This window comes from Malurus melanocephalus, unplaced genomic scaffold, assembly GCF_030028575.1.
Source record: "Malurus melanocephalus ecotype Western Australia unplaced genomic scaffold, MMel_1.1 scaffold_133, whole genome shotgun sequence".
Taxonomy (NCBI): domain Eukaryota; kingdom Metazoa; phylum Chordata; class Aves; order Passeriformes; family Maluridae; genus Malurus; species Malurus melanocephalus.
The window spans coordinates 696,787-720,529 of NW_026623365.1; the positions used below are offsets into that span (position 1 = coordinate 696,787).

Below are 23,743 nucleotides of genomic sequence, written 5' to 3' on the forward strand. Positions count from 1 at the left end.
TTTACTGTACAAGCAGTCACAACAAAACAAACAAAACAAAAAATGAACAAACAAAAAAACAAAACCAGAAATCTAAGAAAGACCAACCAACCAAAATTTTCTGATTGGCTTTGCTTCAGACACAGACTACTTTCCCCCCAATTTCTGCTTTGCTCACAAGACAGTTATATCCTGCATTATTGTAGCTCTTCTGTCTGCACCCATTAAGGCCAGAAATTTATTCTTCTTAGGTGAAAGTTAGGATGGTCTGATGCTAGAGTCTATGGCTCTGTTACTGAGAATCAATCCTRAGACAGAAAAATTTAAAATACTTACATTTTCTCTCCTCCTGCTAAATTTGCCTTTTACTCCATTGATTTACCTGTAAAGAAACCTGCTCCTTCTTTCCACTTGTTTGTCACCTTTCTTCCCACCATTGTGRATGTTCCAAATCATGAAGTATTTTTTTTCCCTTTCTGGTGCTATCTTCTACTGAAGGAAAGCCGCATCTGCCTACTTCTGAAAGTGACTTCTCAATTTGCAGTGTCAACTGTGCAGATAGAGCTCAAGCAGCCCATCAGGGAAAGCCATTGGGCATGCACATTKTTTATTTCTTTTTTCTTTCAAACCCAGCAGACATCTGTGTGAAAGTCACTGTGCAGGGTGGAAAAGGTGGGCCCCCAGAGCTGTCAAAACCTACCTAGGAGGATAAACCCATTTCTCCGGGTAGAACACCCTACAATTCACTCCTTCCCTGTGTCTGAGTTTCCTTCCACAGGAAATGGCAATGTGGAAAGAATGATATGCACCCAGGTCTCATGAACACGGGCCATTGGCCAGGCTTCAGTCGTGGGTATCAAACCCATAAAGTATATAAGATATATATGTAAATAAGATACAGTCTCTCAGACCCAAGCAGTATCAAGGCAGACTTGCTTTCTGTCTCTCTTTCTCTGAGGTTTTCTTCCAGCTCAAGAACAGAAGCAGCAATGATCATTTAAGAAATCATTAGGGAACAGCATCACACTGGCCAGTCATTTGTGAGAAACAGGGAAAGAAAGTAGCCTCAAAAGAGCTTTTAACAATCTGAACCATGCAATACTGCTAACCTGCTGGTGGACTCAAACTGTCGTCAAAATGAAACTCTGACTTCTCAAAGTCAAAGCTGAAGAGTTTATGAAATGCTTCAAACATGGGAGGGCCCAGGAGGCCACACAGGAGGGGAAAGGTTTGAGGAATCATAGAGGGAKAAAGTCGACAGCTCATCTCTGAGGCAGATGATTCAACAGCTGACACACCTGCAGTCTGCCATGACATGCCAGCTAGCCAGGAACATCCATGTGGAGTGGAATTATTTTTAAGTACCCTGCAGACCAAACAGAAAATATTACATCAACTCACCTAGGCTAAATCATATGAAACCTCCTACTTAAGTGCTCATCAGCAGCAAAAGCACCAGTTATAAACCAGTTATAAACCAGTTATAAACCAGTTCTTCCTTACCTATGAAAGACAGTCCATTAAGACTATCAATTTATTGCACTAAAATCTGGAAAAAAATTACCTCCACGTCCACTGAAAATATGAAAAACTCTATTTTCAACACAATTCAAGAAATGACATCCTAAAGATCAATATGGTACTAATACCTGTTATGCTTCTGTTTCCCTTCCATTAATTATGTCAGCTGTGATCACAGTTTCTCAAGGAGGACTTATGCCATGTAGCACTTATTTTTCAACATTGGCAAAAAATAAGTAAAAAAAAATCTTGAACACATAGATCAGTCTTCTTCTAAGTAAAAGACAACCAAAGCTCAATTCTTTGTCTGMTTTACATTTATGCAATCAGGTTAAAAAGACTCTTTTCTGTTAAGTAATCCATGTTGAGATGCTTCTACTAACAGTAGGGAGAACCAGCTCTTCTCCTAYTCCTTATACTAGCCTGCAAATGAATGAAGAAACTATAAATTTATATATAAAATTTCATGGGAATATTCTCTTTAGAAGCCATAATTAGCAAGGTAATTGTTTTGAAATGAGAAACTCCTTTTATAGGCTTTGCTAGAAGAACAGGAAGATGCAGTGCTTTGCTGAAAGCTCACTGGCATCTCTAGTATACAGGCAATATATTTATAGGGATGTTTTTTCTCAATATGTGAGTGAAGTCATTACTCACCCATTGACACAGAATTGCAGAAAYCAAATTCATTCCCAAATGTGAAATATTCCCTAGTAACTTCAKGACCTGATTGCATATGGGAAAATAATACTGAGATTGTATTTTAAAATTTTGAAGTCTGCTCAGCCCATTTTTGGTTTTTGGAAAGACCTACATACAACCATTTCCTACTCTTTATCCAGGGATTAAAAACCACRTGGATTATACATGAACTTGAACAAGATGAGGCATGGCAGTATTTGTCCAGAAGAAAACCATATGCATAACATTTCTGCACATTGACAATATGAGAGTTTTGGGGAAAAATTAGCAATTATCAATCACTCAGATGGAAATAAACTTATGTTACTGAATTATTCATAAAGATTTCTAAAACAGTCTTCTCATCTGTCCTGGTTGTTTTTTGCTTCCTTCAGTGTCCTCTAGATTTAAATTAATAGATACTAGCAACAGAGTCAGCCTTATTCACGCAAATACTGAGCACTAACACAGTTCTCTCTGTTTATTTTTCTGTCTGGACTGCTGCTGCCCATGGTGAATGAAAAGATGCCTGTCTCCCATAAATGTTTGCTGTTGGCGCAACTTCTTTCACTGACACCGTTTTCAAGACTAATGACTTTCATTTCTAGTTCAGCCCTTCCCACTATGGCATTCACTTAACAAAGCTGCAGCAGTATATCAGTCTAAATACACTTGGTGTCTGGCCTTCAGTGCTCATGCAGCATTAATTTAAATATGAGGTAAAATATTTACTTCAAAGTCAGTCATATTTTATATTGGTCYTTTGTTACAGAGCAATTCAGTTCTTGGTTGGTTGGGGTTTGTGAGATGGGGTAGGCTCCTGTCTTAGGACAGATTTAGTCTCTCAGTTCTATGAAAGAACGCACATAAATTCAGATAAATCAATGACCCATATGATTTGTCTAAACAATTCAAGTCTCTGAATGCACAAAAATCTCACCGAAGTGCCTAAGAACAACTCTATTTTAAGGCTGGCRTTCTAAAATCAGCTTCAAATGGTATCTGCAGTCCTGTTTTCCTCTAAAAGCTGATATTTCAAATCAGTCAGAAATGTCAGACAGRATAATAGTTTAACCTTCAGACTTACTGGCAGGTTTTGGTTGGTTTCTCTYGCATTTTTTAAGATAAAATTCAGGTATTGAATAAATCATTCCTTGGCAGTCCTGTTTTTCATTAATGACCAAGTTATCAGCAAGAAAATGTCACTTGTCCTGTGAAAACAGGAAACTCAATACATCACATAATACAAAGATTTTTTTTGAGCGATTGGGTTAAGTACTTCTTATCACTAGGTAAAATCATCAAGTGGATGCACAGATAAAAGTTATATCCATAAAATATATTCCATTACAATATGGTGTATGTGCTGCTCACACAAACATCACTGGGCTGTGCAAGGGAGCAGCTACAGAGGACAAACTCAGAAACAGCAGAAGAAACTAACCTAGTTCTCATTTAGTATCAGAATTTCTGTCTTGTTTGAGGGTTGATGTTTATTTTTCCTAAAATAAACACTATTGACTCACTTASGATGAACTTTAGAACCTACGTATGATTTAATTCTGATTAATTCTATGATGCAGCTTTTGCTCAAAAACTGTAAACCAGAAAGCTCCCTCTGGCACGAGGCTTCCAACARGATCGAGTAGCTAAAGGGCAATTGCAAAGCCTCAACTTCTGACAACATCTTAAGCAGTTATTATCATAAGGGGAGCAAGGAATTTTTTCCAACATCCTAAGAGAAAAATGCAGAATGGAATATCCCAAGGCTAAGAAAAAAGACTAGGAATGTTAAAGACACCTGGCATCAGACAGAGGATATCTTTGACTCTTTTGGATACCTTTCCAGATATACATCTATATAGATAGATTGCTATTTCTCATTGGACAACACCTGCACCTGACAGATGCTGTGAGGATTTGGGACAAAAAGATGGGAGGATGTGATGCTAATCCATCATGCTCATAGYGACAGTGTGAGCAGCAAACACAACTGGGAAATACAGGAAAAGCAATAYATTACACTATACGAGACATGACTTATGGACAGAAGAAATTCTGTATCACACAGAGTACTCCTAGTGTTTCAGGTTGCTGGCTAGCTTAGAATTACTGAAAGCTCTGATATATTTCTTTTTCTTATACCATTTTTTAGAATCTTTTTAAAATGGATGCTATGTACTTTAAAGTGGCACAAAACAAGGTCAGGTGGGTTCACCCCAATAAAAATAGAGCTATGAAATAATAACATGAGAGTTCACTCTTAATTTTTCACCAGCTGAACTCCTGAACGAGAGTTCCCAAAGAGCAAATGGCACATAAACACTCCAGGATCCTAGAGCTGCTGCTGCTGTTGCCACATGAAGCATTCAAGCAAGAATGCTTTATAAACCCTGATCCAGAGCCTTTTAAACTCTTTTCTATAAGCTACAAATAGACACTCAGATTGGCATCTGAAACATCAACCGCTTTCCTCCTGCACCCTCTGACACTGTCGCTCCTGTAGCAATTCAGCCAACGTTACATAAGGCAGCACAACAGCAAGACTCTCTCCCAGGCATTAATTCTTTCAGATGGGTGTGAAGCCATACTAACCAGACATAACTGAAAAACATGAAAAATTAATTATTCTAGTCTACACTGATTTCACAGCAGCTAACTATTAGGATGTTTCYAGATTGATTTCTGATGTGTTACCCTGATAGTAGTTCCTGGATGGGATTTAGATTTGTTCAGTGATGAAAATGAGAATTCAGAAGTACTCAAATGAACATTTAGAAACAGTAAAGCGGGGGACAGTGGGTGGAGGAAGATCTGAATATGTGCCTGCTTCATCCCATTTATCCTGCGGTGYTGGTGTAGCTCTTTGAAGTGTCAGTATGGGGGAAGAAACTGTATTACCCAAATACCATTTACATAATCATTTTCTTCATATTTAAAGAAGACATTTCTCTCTGTTGTTACGTTAACTTATTCCTTGTAATCATACACCTCTGACAATAAACGCAAAATATATGCTAATTTCCTCCATTGTTCCTACTTCAAAAAAAGAGATCACCTCCAGCAAAACAAGTATTATCTTTATATGGCACTGACAGGAGAAATGTACATTAACTGGCAATTCATTGTTTTGCTTCCATCTGAATCCCTTCCCTGCCCTTGAGAAGAGGGAAATCTTTAACCAGCATTTACAGTACTGAAGCTTCAGAGAGGGAAAGAGATGCTCAGAGGCATCTGACAGGAGCAGCAGGTTCCCATTCTGCTCCAAACCTGTATGTGTTATTCCATGCACATGGTTCCTTCTGTGGTTTTTAATATCCACTGTCACATGATGGCAGATAAACAAACTGAGTGCTTCCATACTGAGCAGGGATCTGATATTACTCTTATACTCACCAACACAATAATGGATGATTTGTGCCTTTTCTTAGGTGTCAATGATGTCATAGCCTGGATTCTGGGAGGGAAACCTTCAATACAACCAAAACTAGGTAAAATTACCATCTGTGGGTTGCTACACGTGTCAGTGCCCACATTCTGAGCATTTCACCAACTCTCCAGTAGCAGCAGGAACTGATCAGTGCTGGTAATACAGAGGCAGCAAACACAAYCCCAGAAATGTGTGCTCTTCTCCCACTGTAATACCTTTAGATTGAGCAGCTGCTGCTATAAATCCTGCATWGGATTTCCTCTGCCAGGAACTACAAACACCAGGATCCCCATCCCTGCTGTCTGCCATGCCCTGTAGCCCCTTCCCCACAAAGCCCTCACGTCACCATGCAGAGCAGCTGGCAGCCCTCAGCACCCCCATAAGCCAGAAACATGGAGTAAACCAAACACCTAGGGCTTCTGCCTGCACTGAGGGCAAAAAGGAGGAAAAAGTCTGTTTCAGTGACCCAAAACCCACCTCCACACATCCTCATTCAACAATGGTACCTTGTTTCTTAGACTGGGTTATGTAAATATTGCTGCTCTTCCTTTTCTCATTGTACTGATGGCACAGAAGCTCTCTATCACAGAGTTGTTTTGGTTGGAAAAGACCTCTGAGATCATCAAGTCAAACCTTTAGCTCAGCATGTTAAAGTCCACCACTAAACCATGTCTCTAAGTGCCATGTCTACACATCTTTCAAATAYCTCCAKGGATGGTGACTCCACCACTACCCTGGGAAGCCTGTTTCAACACTTGGCAACTTGACTGGTGAAGGAATTTTTCCCAATATCCAAYCTAAATTCCCCTGGTGCAACTTGAGGCCATTTCCTCTCTTGTCTCATCACTTGTTACTTGGAAGAAGAGACCGACCCCACCTTGTTTCAACCTCCTTTGACCTAAAACACACTGCTTTCCTCCCATCCACTTTTTTATCACATACTTACGGACTGCAGCTGTCCTCCAACCAACCATCTGTATGGGAAAGCATACAAAGGGGATTTCTTGCTTATCCCTTCTCCTAGACCATTTCATTACTTCAGACATCAYCACGAACACATGCCTGACACAGTCACAAAGTCTTATTCAGCGGGAGGAGCTGCTTGAGTGAGCTCCTGACCACCAGACTGGCAGGCAAACAGTGGCCCTACCACTTGTACAACACCACTGCCAGTTCATCAGCACTGCCCGAACTCCTCCTGCACTACAGGGTCCTTCCTCAGCGCATTTCACACCGCCTTCATGTGATATTTGACACTTCTTCCTTCCTCTAGGTTTGCCACCTCCCATACTCTCCCAGGAAATCAACACCTGGCAGGAATACTCTCTCCACTGCATTACCCTGATCCATTTTGAAGTGGTCCTTGGAGGTTTGATACCGCTATTGAACTGCAATAAAGCAGGATGTWGCCAAAACGCCACTGTGACAAACAATCGATTCTGCTTTGCAAGGTCTCCCTGAAAAATCTGAGAGGTAAACGCTTCTGATGGCCACTAAACCACAAATACAACCCATGAAGGAATTCTCAATATTTCAACCAAAATTATAGCTGTTGTGGTAAGTACCTGAATTTGATAAACATTCACTTTAAACTACCAATATGGATAAAACCATAACATCTGCTTCTTTTACACAAACATAAAGATGCCAGATAAAGTAATTCCCTACTCTGTGTTAGCTCAAAAAGGGCACTGTTCCAGAGAAGAAAGAAAATACTTTATTCAACTTCATATTCTGTAAGTGGTAAATTGATTCTCACATTAAAATACCTCAAGTGGGAAGCTGAAACACTAAGCACAGAATTCAAGAGTTCTTGGCTTCTGAGTCCAACGAGTTTTTGTGTCCCCTTACTGTTTTTAAAGAGCAAAAATAAAAATATGAATAAATACAACTTTTTTTTATGTTTCAATACTGCATGCAATTTTGCAACAGGCATTATCTCTTGGAAATCCAGTGCAATCGAAGGTGAACAAACATTACTTGTATATATTTAATAACCAGCCATTTTTTTTATTCACCCAGAAGCAATCTATCGAAGRCTTCATCAGAAATCTGAATGAAGTTGGTAACAGACGGTATCTGTATCTCATTTGAAATGTAAATGAGTCATTCCTGTCTTTTGGGGAACTAGGAAAGAAGAGACTCCTCTTCAGTCTTGTGGTTAAAAATAACTTTCCACTCGTCCCACACAATATCCCCTTTTATGATCCCTGCTTAGCATTACTCTCATGATGCCCTATGAAATAAATGGGGGCATGATGCAGCCTCCAAAATTTAACCAAAGTCAGGTATTTCAAAGATATTTAAAATCAAAATAAGCATGTGGAACACAAAACCAGATACTGCATTACATTAAAAAAATTACATACTAAGATTCAGGGAATCAAAAAAGGACAAAATAGGGGTGTGAGATACAGAAGGGCTTTGAACTCTTGCCAGTCTTGAATGTTCAGAAGCRGGCCCTGATGCTCCAGGGAAAATTTCCTATTTGACTTCAGGCCCTGCCAAACATTGGAATTGTTCCAGCTGGTACCTCAGCTTCTCTCCCTTCCCTAAGAGCAAAATGAAAAGTCATTACCCTGAGAGTGAAGAGGGTTTGTAAACTTTGTTTATATTCATATATATACCTTCTGATAATCATTATAGAATGCTTGCCCAAGCACAATGGATTAACTAATGCAAAATACTCTCAACTGAGCTCTTCTTATGGAAGTCTGTCAATATTAAAATTACTAAATGTCAAAATGGACAATGGCCTTGCTTGGGAATTTCTAGCTACAGTAATCTAATTACAACCTTTACAATGTTGTTTTCTCACTGCAAGAGGTTTGAACTGTAATTAAGAACTCAAGAACAATCTTAGGATAGCCTTAGGAGGCTTCTTTGTACTTTTCAACCCATTTCCTGGACTGGGGACAGAAAAAAAGCCTTTTGCTAGGGGGTTGAATAGACAGATGGGATGAGAAATGCTATTCTGGAARAGATTCTGCTTTGGATACATTGCTGGAGAGGATCACAGCTCCACATAACGTTTGTCCTATTTTGGGGGTCCTGAACATTCTGAGGCATGTACAAACAGTCAGATGCTTCAGCTACATCTAAATTMACTCAAGTATCGAGGCTGTATCAAAGTACTAACTACAATATTATGATAGGGTTCATTTACTAGGTCAAGAAGGTCCACTGTGAGGGATTCCCAAACCTCTGACATCCAATTGAACTATCCCACACAATGTCACTAGGCAGCAGGTCAGGAAGAAGCTCTCACAAATCAGGGCTGATTATGCCTCAGCATTGCATAATTGGGGTATAGGAGCTGGAGTGTGCTGGAAAAGTGAGAGATTTGTGCTTTCTAGGAAAGGAGGTGGGAGTTCAGGAGCAGAGGCATTTCTGGATAACAAGGACCTGGGTTTCTATGGGATTTCTCAGGCACCAGTGTTGCCGTGGTTTCTCACCCCACCAGCTGCCAAGTGCAGCCTCTTCCCTAACTCAGGACTTCAGCTGTGAAAAATGTATAGCTTTAAATATTAAAGTTCTGTAAAATTAATTCAACCTTAAAAATACTCCAATACCTCCAGTCAGAAAAATAATGATATTAGCACAGTATCACTAGTCTGAGAACTGAGAAATGGGATTTGAAATAGCAATTTGAATAGCAATTTATTTAATAGTAAGAAGAAAACTAACAAGAGCATTAYTTTAATTGCATAGACACAGCTATGAGTATTTTATTATTCAGTTACAGTTTAGGTGGTTGCTTCTTTTGGAGGATGTCAAGGATAAAATTGAGTTTAAACAACAGTTTTAAACAACAAGTGTTGGGAGTTCATTTTGCTGCTTTGCGGTTCAACAATGATTGTTATACTTGGCCACCGAAGGGRATACTGAAAATGTAATCACTAAATCCCATTATGTTAGATTTGTAAACTTTTTTCTCCCTTTTTCCCCTGAAATCTGAGTATAACAAAATATAGAAAAGTAAACTGGGAGAAAAGCAAAAAACTTCATCTTCATTACCAGCAAGATACTCAAGCCATAACATTTTCAGCTAAGTTTCATAAGAAGAACATTTTTAGACAAATTCTTTTTGCCCAGAAATCTCTTTGCTTTAAAATATATTCCAAAAATGTGACAAGTTTAATGCATTACTTCATATTGCATGACTTCAACAACAGACCCTGCCTAAAAAGAATGACATCCTTATGCATATTCTGTATTAAAATGAATCTATTCAAAACACACACCCCCTCTTGCTAGTATTATTTTTTTTCAAATACCTGGGGAGCTCTATTAATATTAGTATGTCAAGTATTAAATTGTATTTAAAAACATATAAGATGAATTTTCTTATGTAAAGTACTTGATGGTGTGGTGTATGCAAGAAGCAATTTCCATAACAGCAAGAAAGCTTACTAGAGTTGCATGGTTTAATAAGATACAGCAGCCAGAAATACACAATCCTGTTGACCTTCAATACTTTAAAATCATTCCAGTTTTTATAGCTCCTGTTGTTTGCCATCCCATTTCTATCCATTGCCACTGAGTGTACAAATGACAGGAGTTGAAAGTCTCTTTTCTGTACAAACAAAATGCATGCTGCTCCATGCCTACTTAGCTGGGGATTTTATTTACCATCTGCTTACACCAACATACCCCTAACTAAGGACTCTATTTCCCTCACAGTTTTAACACAACCCTTCTTCACCTTTCCCTTCAGCCATTCTCCATCCACRCTGCTGGCCAGGAACCATCTGCTGTCCAGGGCTGTGTGATCAACTTTCACCGCTCCCAGAGAGAAGAGAAACAGCAGAGTATCGTGAAAAAATCATCTGCTAAAAACCCAAYAGACAACACTTTCACATGAGCCATTCCTTTGCCTGCATTCCCAGATCTCCACACTGCACAAGCAGAGGTGCTCAGCATTCATCACTTTTCTGTGTGATTTCTTTCCCAACTTTTCTGCTGCATCTGATGCTCAGCCTACGCACCTTGAATGACCTGTGGGCTCAAGTCTCATCTCAAGGAAACAGCAGGAGGTAGAGGCAAGACAGTGGTGGTGAGACATGTCCTGACCTCAGTCCTCTCCCACTCTCCCTGGGACTGCAGCCATCCTGAAAAAGGGGTTCACCTGGCCTGACCATCTCACTTTTGATAAAGCAGATGAAAAAAGGCCCAATCCCCACCCAAGAATCTCATGTGAGATTTGCAACAAAATAGCAAAAGTACTGAAAACTGAAACCTGGCATTTCATTTAGTAAATCCCATTTTATTTATAAATCGGTAAGACATGGGTTTGCTCAGCATGGCAAATAAAAGAGAATGCAAACTGCAAGAGCACAAGAGGYGAAGTTGTTTTGTTCTGCATTTCTACATCATGTGAAATCACTACTACGTGATCACAACCATCAGCTAAATAATGAGTCATAGAAACTGTGCAGACTACAGATCCAGGAAGATTTTCCTTTTGTAGCTTCAGTGACCACATGTTCCCTGAAATGCTGTAAAATGCCATTTGGGAATTTTCACATGGCTGGAGAAAAGTAATACTGAAATGTGRTTAAAAGTAAATAAGGAAAGATGARGAGAAATTTAGGGGTKGTAAAGCACAGATACTTTTGCTACACTCTCTGGAAAAMTATGTCCTGCTTGCCCACATCATAAGTGAGCATGGAATTCTTGGGTTAATTTAGAGGGAATCATAGAATAGAAATAAGTATGACTGACACATGATAACAGGCATTGATACTATTATCAACTAGGATTTCTCATCAACCAGGATTTCTCATCAACCAGGATTTCTCTTTACAGTCTTCATGTGACCAAAGAAACATGGCATTTATAATTTTTTTTGCACACCAACTCAACCTTTAAATTTTTTATGTAATTTAATATATAAATTAATGTCATTCAGGCCACATACTTTCCTTCTCTTGTGAATATCTTGGGTCATCCAGTGTCCCTGGATGTTTATCCGGCACTTTATCTACATCAGAACTAACAAAGACCCAAAATTGTAACTGATTTTCTTAAATARGTTTCTAACTGGTGACCAAATTCAGTTTACTGCAAAGAAAATAAAAAGCACCCACATCTATCTTACAAAGAACATAATCTCCTCTATGTGAAAGCCATCTAAAGCACCGATTTATATTTGTTTGTACAGGGGTGTAAGTGATATGCACACACTGTCAGGAACTGTCATTAGATAACAAATGCAGTCATAATCAATAATCAGAGTGTGACATGSGAAAAAAGGCTTACTCAAATCTCTACTTCATTTAATAGCATTAAGATACTTGGTTTTAGTTCTTTATGGAAAGCAGAAGTTTTCAGGCATATGAATGTTTCATATATGTTATTTAGATGTTCACCTTCTCTACATGACAGGCTGTTTAATCCATTTCCTTTGTAAGTGCACATTATTTGGAAAAAAAAATATGTGATTACTAAGGCTAACAATAGCATAATAAAGAAAAATGCATGCAGTAGTTGCTATCACATTTACTTAGGATCAGTTCCAAAAAAAAAAAAAAAAAAAAAAAAAAAAAAAAAAAAAAAAAAAAAATTGAAAAGAATACAGAATCTGGAAGACAAAGCTATGATACTTTGCTTGCTTATATTGCCAGCAAAGAAAAAAAATCAACTTGCTATACAGGTGGTTTGTTTTTTTTCTTTTTTTGGGGGTGGTAGGGAGGCAGAACTGCAAGTGTGGTCAAGGGGAATATAACAGAACTCAAACTGAGCCCTCAGATATCTGAACTTCCAACATTATTACTGGTGTCATAGGTGTCATAATGACGCCTAAAAGTTGTTATTTATGAAAAATTATCCATATTGGATGAAGCAAGAACTATTGTAATGAAGACTACAGCTGGTTCTAAGGCAAAAAATACAGAGTGATAACAAATAACAATATATTAAATTGAGGAGAGGCTGTCTTTATTAGTAAGTGGGAGAGGAAGCAACTCTMCTGATAAATATGCGAAGGTGTTGCAAACTTGGGAGGAAATGTATGAAAGGAAGAGGTGAAAAAGGAATACAAAGGGATTGAGAAATAACCAAAACAAGCAGAAAAAAGCCAAAGGACATTCATACTGCAAATGTGCAAAATGATAAATTACAGAAAGCATCTCAAACTAGGATGCTACAACAAAGAAGAAATCTAGAAAGCACAAATTTGTAAAGAGATTGCAGAGTTCAAAATGCAAATTACTGTGAAATGCCACGTGAAGACAAGAGATAGGGTGACTGCAGTTACTAAGTCATCACTTCACCTGCAATTTTGGTTCTTGGAAAACAAAAATATTTGGAAATCAASAAAGTGCTACAGAAATCAGAACATTTAAGAAGAGATTCAGGTTTGCCAGTTTAAGCAAAGATAATGCCCTGAAAAGTAAGATACAGAATTTATATATAACTTAGCTAAAATGTTATGTACAAGAAGCAAATAAGAAACATGCCATCTAGAATTCAACATAATTAATACACTGTCAAGTTTCTAAATTGTTCAAAGTAAATCTGTCAGAACAATATAATCCAAGAACTTCAGATATTAAACAAAATTGACACTACTGATAAATGTTTTCTTTTACAGCAAGTTTATTTTAAGCTATAAAATCAATATGAAACTTTGGAGTGGTCACAGAAATGTGCCTTTCCCCAAACTGGCACAACAGCTGATGCTGCACTGCATGAAAATGCAATTTATTTTTTGTAGCCTTGTGAATGCATTTATGTGTAGAGACAGGGTGGGTTTTTCCCCTGATAGACTGAAAAGGCTTTTCTCTTGCTGTGACACTGGCCCAGGAGATTCAGCTTTCCTGCAGTATTGAAGCTGGGAGATGGTGTGTCCTTCTCCCTGATATGGATCACCCAAGTAGTTACTGCTTCCCTTTGGAAAAGCTGCCTTTGAATCCTGCATTTTGAAAGTCCTCTTGCCCTTCCTGTTCTCAGCCCTTGTCCAAATCAGTCTCAATTATTACCAAAAGAGGAGGCAGAACTATAAAAGATAAATACCTCTGGGATCATTCTTCATCAACACTGAAATGTTGTCTGAGAATTGAATATTATCTTGGTCCATTATTTTTCTTATTTTAGTTTTTTTTAGACAATCTATTGCTGAATCAAATATTGTSCCAATAGCAAAGCTATGTCCCAATAAACAAGCAACTTACACTGCTCCTATACAAAGAAAAAAGTCACATAGTAAAATGAAACAGTCACTAAATGAACATTATTAATCACTTGAAAGAGCATCTGTTTTCTAGTTCTCAGTGAATTTATAATTTATGATGTATAATTATTTAACTTATATTAAATTATACATTTTTCCACAAAATCTGAACTTCCCCACACTTGAACTCATGCAATAACACCATCCTATGACCTAATTATATTTGAATATTTAAGGTATTTTAAAAAATTAATTTACAAAGATTTTACTAATTATATTTTTCTATGAATGTATAAAACTTAAACATAGGTCTTGTACAACTCATATTGAATGAGCCTTACTACATCAAATGTATTATTTTTTACTTCTTTATCTCTTTCTTTTGTAAAACTCTATAAACATAGCACCTTGCCTGTCAACAAATCAGCATACAGCTTTCTTTCAAATATTAGTTAATTTAAGGCAAAYAATGTTTCCTACTATCTGCATAACTGTAGATTTGTATCCTGACAAGTGAAACTGAAAGGATTTCACAGCCAGCATATTACAAACTGCAGTGACGTGGGGAAAAATTCTATTACCTGCTTCCTTGACTGAAAGAGATCTCTGACAATCCAAATATTGAGATTCATTTATTTAGCATCGTAGTTGTGCCTAAAACTTCATAAAAGCTAGAGAAACAGGGAACACTCTCAAACAATTTAACTGAGGTCTTCTTATTAAGCTTGTAGGAAACATTTTCACCATCTATTTTATTATTTCTTTCTTCAATAGCTCACTAGCTAAATTATTACAGCACTRGAAACCTGCAAAATTAATCAGTTTTGAGACAAAAGGCAAAACAAATTACCAAAGGTCAGGTCTATGATGATATGCCCTGTCAGCACCTAATTCACAAAAATAAAAACATACAATATTATGTGCAATGGCCATATAAAGGTAGAAGGTTTTCCATGGCAGGTGGGGATGCAAGGTCAAAGAGCTCAAACAAACAGACTAATGCAGTGCCATGCCAAAACCTTCCCTTCTGGAAGTCAGGCAAACTGTTACAATTCTGAGCAAAAAACAATTCCAATGAATGATATTTGCATGTCTTCCCTAAATTAAACCTGCTACAAAGAAGCATTGGATAGCTATTTTAATGGTTCTCTGGTAGCTCCCTCATATGAGTACTTATTAACTATATGTGTACTATGAAATTATTAAATGTATATTTCCTAATGTCAAATCAATATTAAGCACATAAGAAGCCATATGAAGGGCTTAAATTATTCATTTTCATTTGTCACTTCGTCTCTCAACTTCAGCAACATCAGAAGAGTATGATGATACTTAAAATGAGCATTGCTTAGCTTCAAACTCTCAGAAACATTAATATTCTTATTGATAAATGTTATTTCCCATCAGGGAGAAAAAYCTTGCCACATTCAGTTTGTGCATATTTATCTGAGTTTCACATTTTTACTTTACTTCAATATGTACATTTGCCTTGGCAAAATTCATTCACATGACTTGCACAGCAATTATCATACTGCATGTAAACTGTGCAATAATTTTGATGAAAACTACAATCAGCTCAGCCTTTGTACTCAATTGTACCCTCCGAGATAAAAAAAAACACTTCAGGAAATTGAGCCAATGTAAATAAACTAGCAGGGAAACAAGAATTTCATAAGGTTGTTTCGGTAAGTTCCAGGACACATCCAGTCTTTTCTACTTTATAATTCTTTAAGYTTCTCTCATAAATGTTAAAATGGATGCCTAAAGAGATCAGAAATAGACCARAATTATTATCCCCAGATGTTTTAAATTCTGGGCCTACTTCTCCAGAACACTGGAAGGATAAAAGATATTTAGATAGTAAAAAGGCATGAACTTTTAAAATTCAGAAAATGCATCTTTTCATCTTTTAGATGAACTTCAGGCACAGGTCAAAATAAAATGTCATTTAAAACACCTCAGTAGTTTCCAGATGTTCAGTGKTGYGTAGGAAAAAGAAACAAAAGGATGSTCCTGAACCACTSAAGTTTTYTTAATTGAAGACRCTGACTGACTCTCAGCTAAGGACACCATTCCACTGCAAAACCAATTCATTATTTTAATCTTTATTATCCTGAGGATAATAACCTCCACAAACCAAGTGYCCCAATGGCTATGGGATGCATTCTAATTTTCAGTTTAATTTGCATTAATGGCCGGATGATTTTTATTTTTGTGTGCATGTGCACGTGTCACTAATTCTTTGTCTTCCGTAGCTTCTCCTCAAATTCAACGTCTGCAATCACGGCCCATCTGTAGATGGCACTCACACCACTCTCAGCTTTCTTCTCCTCTGCAGATCTATACCCAAGATCAGCYCCTCTCACCTCCTCTCACAAAACTCTGCTTTCTCCTGGTGATCTTGCTTGATGCTCTCTACCTTTACCCCAGTTTCAGTTTATCTTTTTGAATAAAGGCAGGAGTTTACGCAGTCATCCAGGCAAGGATTCACCTTTAGCTGGATCCTTTATCATCATAAATGAGTCTTTTCTGGAYAAATGTCCACATGACCCAGAGACCAGATAATGCTTCCCCTCTTCATTCTGCTTGTCCTTGCTGCTTTTTCTAATGACAGAACTCAGCCTACAGCTGTAACTTCTGCTGTTACTCCCCAAATGCAGGCGCCTCATATTTCCTATTATTAAATTTCATCTAGCTGCTGTTACTGCTGTCCTCAAGGTCAAGCTTTTCTTCCCYGTAACATTGTGATCTTCTGCTCTATTAGGAATCCTTCAGCTGGGTCATCAACAAATTTAATTATAGCAGTGACATTCAGTCACCCCTTCACTAGTAAAAAGCACTAATAAAGGGAAACATTCTCCAGAGAGCTCTCTGAGAAATCCAGCCAGAAATCTTAGTCCCGCCTGACGCCCTCTAAAGTCACACTTCCTGGCATGTCCCCACACCTACATGTACAGTTACCTTAATAATGGACATCTCCTCTAGCAGGGCTTCTAGTCTTCCGTTTGGCACAACAATAGATTTCTTTCCAAACTGCGTTCCCTATTTAAAACAGTAATCAGTTCTTTTTTTCACAAACTGCTCTCATAATTCCTGCCCCGGCACAGCAAAGGTTAACAATGGCACATTAGTTATGCCAGCTGGGATTTCAGGGCTTCACACATTATTGTATTATATTAATCTACTGTATTACTGATTTTAATAACTGGCAGGTATCTCTAATAGTTCATCKTTTTCCAGTCTTCTATACAGATATAACCATACCAGATCTGATAAAACCACTTAAATGTCTTGCTATTAAGCCTGTGACTTTTTATGTCTATAAAAAAAAAGTACTAAGATCAAAATCATCTGTTCTCTTTCCTCAAATATAACCAAAAATATGGCATATACTGGTGSATTGGGAGGTTCTTTTTCTATCACACTTATTCCTAAAGCAAAGTATCATCTGCTTGGCAGTATCTTTACCTTTCATACAACCCTCCTGATTTTCTTCATGTCCTTTTTCAGGAGACTATTCACCTACAAGGTACTGAACGATGCTCCTACAAAATTTGCTTCATTGTTCAGGATACTCGTTCCTGAAAATCTGATCAATGTTGAACTTAAAAAAATGTCAACTCTCTCCCACACCCAGATCCTGAACAAGTGGTATAGCATCAACTCATCCTCGCTTTCCTTGCCTCAGGGACTTCACTGACACCCGCCTTGMTCTCCTCAAATATCTAACAATTTCTTTTTTCTGCTGCTTAGCCRTAAAACATGTTCCTGATAATTTAGGGCAGAGCTGACTTTAGACAAGGCAGGTCCCAAGCAAGGTGAGGAAATCAGACCCAATGTAATTCCACACAAAGACAAACCTTCCCTTTCTGCAGACCCATCATCTTACCTCGCTGCCTAATACAGGAGTTAATTACCACAACCACAGAAACTCTGTGCAGGTCCTCACCCCTCAGCACACAACAGATATCCCCAGGTGCTAAGACAGTATCAAAAAAATGAGTATCATAAGTACTAGGGCATAAAATTTTGCCCACACTTCTTAAGCCAGGACTGCTCCAAGGCTCAAATTGAACCATTCCATTTCAACACATTAAAACAAAACAAAGAAGTACTTTAAATTCAGCTGAAAAAGTAGATTTTAAGCTAAAATAATCTAACATATATTCTAAACACATCACTCTGATTTTTTTTTTAAACCTTAAGTGTCAAATTCCGTTTGAAGTAATTTCTGTGCTGGAACTGAATGTAGAGAACGAAGAACACATCTGGTGCCTGCACTGTGCAAAYGTATTTATGATTAAATAGAATTGCATACCAAAATCCTGCAATGATCGAATTCATTASACTAGTATAATGCTGCATAATTACTCTTTTTTTATACCATCCACTGCAGGCTTTAAGAGCTCTTTTTAGCCATTGATATCAAAGTGCTATGACATATTTACATAGACCCTCCACAAAAGGCTGAGGAAACATCAGACATGTCAGAGGGTGACACAGAAAGACAACTGTTGTGCAGTAACTACACTGTCAGCGAAACAAGAGGAARCTCATTTAAATTCATTCCCCAGCATGAAACTCTACAGACAGGTACTGGATTTGCATTTTGAAAGAAAAGGTGCTTCATAGCACAGTGAGGAGGAGTTGTAACACAAAATCGATACATCACTCCTTTTTACCAGCCCTCCCTACTCTTTCCACCAGCACACCACCCACACATTTCCTCACGGACCTTGCCAAGCGTTGCCCTCGGGTCTTTCCTCACTGAAACCATCTCCACATGTTCCTGTTCACACCCCAGACTTAGAAGGAAGTTGCCAGCAGGCAGTGGCTCTCTCTGAGCTTCGGCATCACTGCCTTTGCTCTGCTTCTTTCCTACCATCCCAGGTGTCCCACGACTCCCAGCAGGCAGCCCAGCCTCCCCCCTGGCTCATGCCAGCATGGAGCCCCTAACAAAGCATCCAGGCTCCCCAGGTCACTGTGGAAAACCAGAGGCTCCACTGCCAGAGAAACTTGGGCTGACACCAGTAAAGGACGGTTGCCACACTTCTTTGGAAAAATTTGTTAGCTACCAAAGACTTTTGCCATCGCTGTTCCATTTTTTTTTCATGTAAAGCTGTCCCAGTGTCTCACTAAGGCACACTCAATCTCCCTCTCAGGAGGGATTTTTATTATTGACACAGAGGAGTAAGGGAGATTGGGATAACTAAAGAAGTAAGTTAGTAAGGCTGATAGTGCAAATACCCTGGCTGCTCTCACAGATGGGCCAGTGATGATGCCCACCAGTCCAGTGACAACAGCAGCCTTTGCATCAGGCTCAGTGGATCATTACAGAGCCAGCTGGCAGGCTGGCCCAAGGACAAAGTGACTGTCCACTGCCACCCTGTCCTGCCCCTTCAAACAGCAGCCAMATACCCACCTGATAAGAGATTTCTCTCCAAAGCCGTAGCTTCAACCAAAGAAGAGTGAAAGAAATGGAGACCGATAAAAGCAGTCTGCAGGGACAGCAAAAAGATAGCTGAAACCAATTACTGTTTGCAGTTATTACACCAAAGCCTACAGATTTTCAGTAAAAAAACCCAAAACAACAATGGCCCTGACCAACCACGTCATTTCCAGCCCTCTACTAATCGTGGGTTATTTGAGCTATGTGCCTGCAGGCTAAGGAGGAACTGTTCTGCATTAAATATATATTGAGTTCCTAACCAAAATAGCTTCTCTCAGGTGGTATTTTTATTGTAAACAAAAGCTGCAAGAATTCACACCTCAGGTTCCTTAAGACAACAGAGAAAAACTACACTGAGCAGTTGCAGATAGCCAAAAGGCACATGGAAAAATCATTAAGCCRAAATTTAAAAGATGCATGACTGTCACTCAAAGGGCTGTGCACAAATGACACAAAAACAATTCTTTCTATTAACTGTGGTATGCAGAAAATCTATCTTTCAATAGTTACTGGTAAAATTCAGAATCACCATATTCTTAACAAGCTCAAGATTCAGGGGATGTGGAAGTTATGATATTTTTAAACTTTCCTGGACCAGAACAGAAGTTAGGCTGCAGTTTAAAGTAAATTAAAGTAAATTAAAGTAAATGCATAGAAATACGAAGTAAATTAAAATAAAGCACTTGTTTAGTAAGTGACTGTGCATGAACTGTTTCTTTTATTTTCATCATGTTCTAATTAGCTAATGTTGGCAGAGATATATGTGAAACCTAACTAATTTAAATTTTACATCATGTCTCCTTTCTTTCATGAAAAGCATAAAGGAATCACAAACCCACTCTAATATGCCAAGTAAAACAGTTTCAAGATTCACAAAATGTAAAATTTCAACAAAAAAACCTGTCAGTGATCGCTGAGGAAGGATTTTTCAGATTTGCTTTCATATATAAGAGAGAACTCCAATTATTGACCTACATATTCTCAATGCAGAGCAAACAAATCACCAGCATCACAGGAATACATGGCAGTATTTTATTGCTCACAGCTCTCTTTCAAATATTCAAAAACRTCAAACCTGCAATTAGTCTTTTGTGTAAGGTGTCAAATTCCCAGAAAGATTCCCATATTTTCACAGTTTACTCTTAACTGACACTACACAAAAGTATGCCTACAAAAGCAATGCACAAAATCTCACTGCTATTCAAAGGAGAAAAAGAAAAAGCAGGTTTGGGGAAGTGAGGGGTCACAAGACCTTGGACTCCCAGCWGTGGTTGGGGCCACCCTGGCACAGCCCCTGTCCCAGCAGATGCCAAAGACTTGTCTTTGAGTCCAGGCATTCTGGACAAGCCCTGCCCGCTCTCAGCTGGAGCCTGCAAAGCACTGGGCAGAGCAGCTGCTGTTGGCAGAGCAAGGGACACAGCTCCAGCCCAAATATCACTCTCTCCAAGCAGYTCTTGCACGCAAAGCAGAGACTGAAACATCAGAGGAGTTGTGTCCTGGCAACCTTCAGAAGACAATGGCTTTTCCCAGTGCTCTACAGTCCTTCCTCTGTCACAGAGCCAGACACATGCTGTGGGAATGCCCACATTCCTCCTAAGAGGAAAAATGTCCGGACAAATCATCTTCACAGGCTAAACACAACTCCAGGACTGAGACATCAGTATCCCTCTTAGATCTCTTTCTAAAAGGCCATGTGCTTTTGAAAATTATCATCTTATCATTCAAATATACCAAAAATAAATTCAGCACCATTTGCACCAAATAATAATAAGGCTAACTAAACATTTACATCTAAGCTTGAAATTCTGAAATATTCTGYATGACATGCCACAACTGGCAATGAAAATAAAACAGAAAAGTAAGACCATGTGAATTATCTAGACCTGATATTGCAAAGATACAAGGACTCCCAAGGTGAAATCCGTATCTAGAGAAAAGTATTTAATGTTCTGTTGCTTTTTATTACATGAAGTGTGACCTGGTTTGGTCAGTTTTAAGAACTGAAAAGATTTTTWWAAAAAGATATTAAAAAAAATAAATAAAAAACCAAACCAGGTTCAAGGTTTGGAGGTTTCTTAGATAATTAATCCCAGAACCTTCCAAGCAAATGAAAATAAAAAGTCAAAGACAAGGGCTCCAAACAAATTACCAACATACATCAGTAATTTAAATAATTTACCTTCAAGAGTTTAAAGGAACTTCTCAAAGTTCAGTATTTGCCCAAGTCTTTGAGATATATAAGTAAAAAGTCAGAAAATTTATTTCCAGTCTATCTCAAGGACCTAGAAGGCATTCCGGAGAGAGTAATACCATTTAAATGTTAAACTAATAGAATCAGTATGAAATTTTCAGAAGACATATGTGTTTAAATTTTTTTCTCCACCCTTTGAAGAGTTTCAATAATATTATATGAGAAGTATTCCCATGCAGAGCGGTTTGGGGAAAAGAAAATAATGTGGCAGAACTCAGAAGAATCGATCAGACACCGCGCTGGATATTGCACATCATTTATTGATGTTTCAAAAGTGCTGCTATTAGGCTGCAATTATATTTTGCTTTGTCTTCATTACAAAATTTAAAAAATGTAAAGGGTACTTCACTGYTTCTCTATTCATCCATTTTTCTAGGCAAGTAAGGAAGCTCACAGTCCTTTTCTGTCATGCATTGCTAAAGAACATCTTGAAGATCACAGAAAGCTTACACTGAGAGCCCAAACATTTTAAACTGAAAAAGACAGCATCAGCAGTGTTGAAAAAAATTAGTATTTCTGCCATGTTAACTGGTCACTAGAATCAAACATTCATGCTACAAAGAAGTTGGTGATTGTAATCAAGTATTCTTTATGCAAAGGAGCTTAAAAATATAAAAGCAAAATGCTTCAAATATTTCTAATGTATTTTAAGTATGCACATCTCTGGTATTTATAAAACAGATGCAGGGAGTCTCAGCATGCAACCACTTAGTCACAAAAACATTTTATGAGATGTCCCACAAAAATTAATGTGAATGTTTTTCTGAAGAATGGTTCTTGGAAATGTACCCAGTGGAAGCAAAATTAGTAATAATGACAGTCTTACCTGGTCCCAGGGACAGATGATTCCTCCAAAACACATAAAGAGATATCCCATGGCAACCAGGCAAACCCAGACCACCAGAGAAAATATACGAAGCAGCTTCTTAAACACAGGTTCTACGCAGACAAGGATAAATATAGCGAAAAAAATTGCTAGGGCCGTYGGAACAGTTATTAAAAATGCCACGTGGTCTTCAACTTCCTGGAAACAGAGAAAAATGAAAAGGAAGTTACAATCTAATGTACTTAAAAGGTGAGACATCAATAACATGCTCTAAACTTATTGCACATGGAGGTGCCACAAAAACTCCACAGAATATCTAAACTGAGTTAAATCAAAACAGGATTTTTTTAATGGTAAGAAGCTGTTATGTGGAGCACCAACTTYGTAACTACTGCAACCATTAACCACAATGGAACACCACTTCTTTTACCACTCTGAGCTGCAGTGGGCTGTGAGAAGGCTGTGCAACACGAGGGAGGTTGAGTTGGAAAGCTGGTTCCYAGCTCAGTCTGCAGTGGACCCACAGCCCCATGGCCAACAAGCCAAAAGCTCCATGGCCAGCACACAGAACAGAGGGGCCAAATTCAGAAGAATGGAAGCTTGCAACAGCACCAATCTGCAGGAATTAGAAATTTCCCCTGAAGCCTAGGATGCCCTGCAGAACCTCTTCACTGCTGTGCAGACTGAAGAGGAAAGTCCCATGGCATCAGGAGAGGAGCTGGAGCTGAGCCAGGCAGCCCCATCTGCTCCGTGTGCCACAGCCAACGCAGCCACGGGAACGTGATGGGTGGCAGCAGCAGGAGACTCTCCTGTGAGAGGCACAGGGGCACCCATGGGCCCACCTGACACACTCCTGAGGGCTGTGCTGCTCACTGGGGCTCACATCAGGGGTGTCACTGAGAGACCCCACCAAGCCTCACACCTACTGGTACCCATTGCTGCAGTTTCACCTGGGCACTGGAGACACAGCCAGAAATAGTCTGAGCAACATCAGCAAGGATGTGATGGTACAAGACTCTGAAACACAAGCAGCTCTTCCACCAATCCTCASCAAACTAAAGGTGCCAGGGGAACAAAGCCTCAATCCATTCCACTCCTACAAGTTTGATGTCAATACCTGAAAGAGATGCTCTGAGTCTGAAGGGGCACTGCAAGTCAGCAGGAAAAGGAATTCCAGCCACTTTGGCTTTGGGGGCATGGGCAGCAAACAAAAGATGTGCTCCTAGGATCTCACTGCAGAGATGGGGGATGGCTCCTGTGACTGGARTGCTGGAATGGAAGGATACTGGCTCTTTAGGAAGGAAAGGAGAGGGCAGACAAAGCTCCAACAATGCATGGAGCATACCCTGGCAGGTGGGGCTTTGAGCAGCCTTGTTGAGTGGAAGGAAGGTGTCCCTGCCCATGGCAGGAGGGGTGGCACTGGGTGATCTTTA

At 38.8% G+C, this 23,743-nt stretch overlaps 1 protein-coding gene across 1 annotated transcript in view; it reads right to left on the reverse strand.

Moving 5' to 3' along the window:
• Positions 1–23,743, reverse strand: part of ADCY2 (adenylate cyclase 2) — a 203,583-nt gene that overhangs the window by 161,359 nt on the left and 18,481 nt on the right. Inside the window, exon 2 of the mRNA XM_057370791.1 lies at positions 22,311–22,508. Coding sequence (XP_057226774.1) covers positions 22,311–22,508 — 198 coding nt within the window. The remainder of the gene's footprint in view (positions 1–22,310; positions 22,509–23,743) is intronic.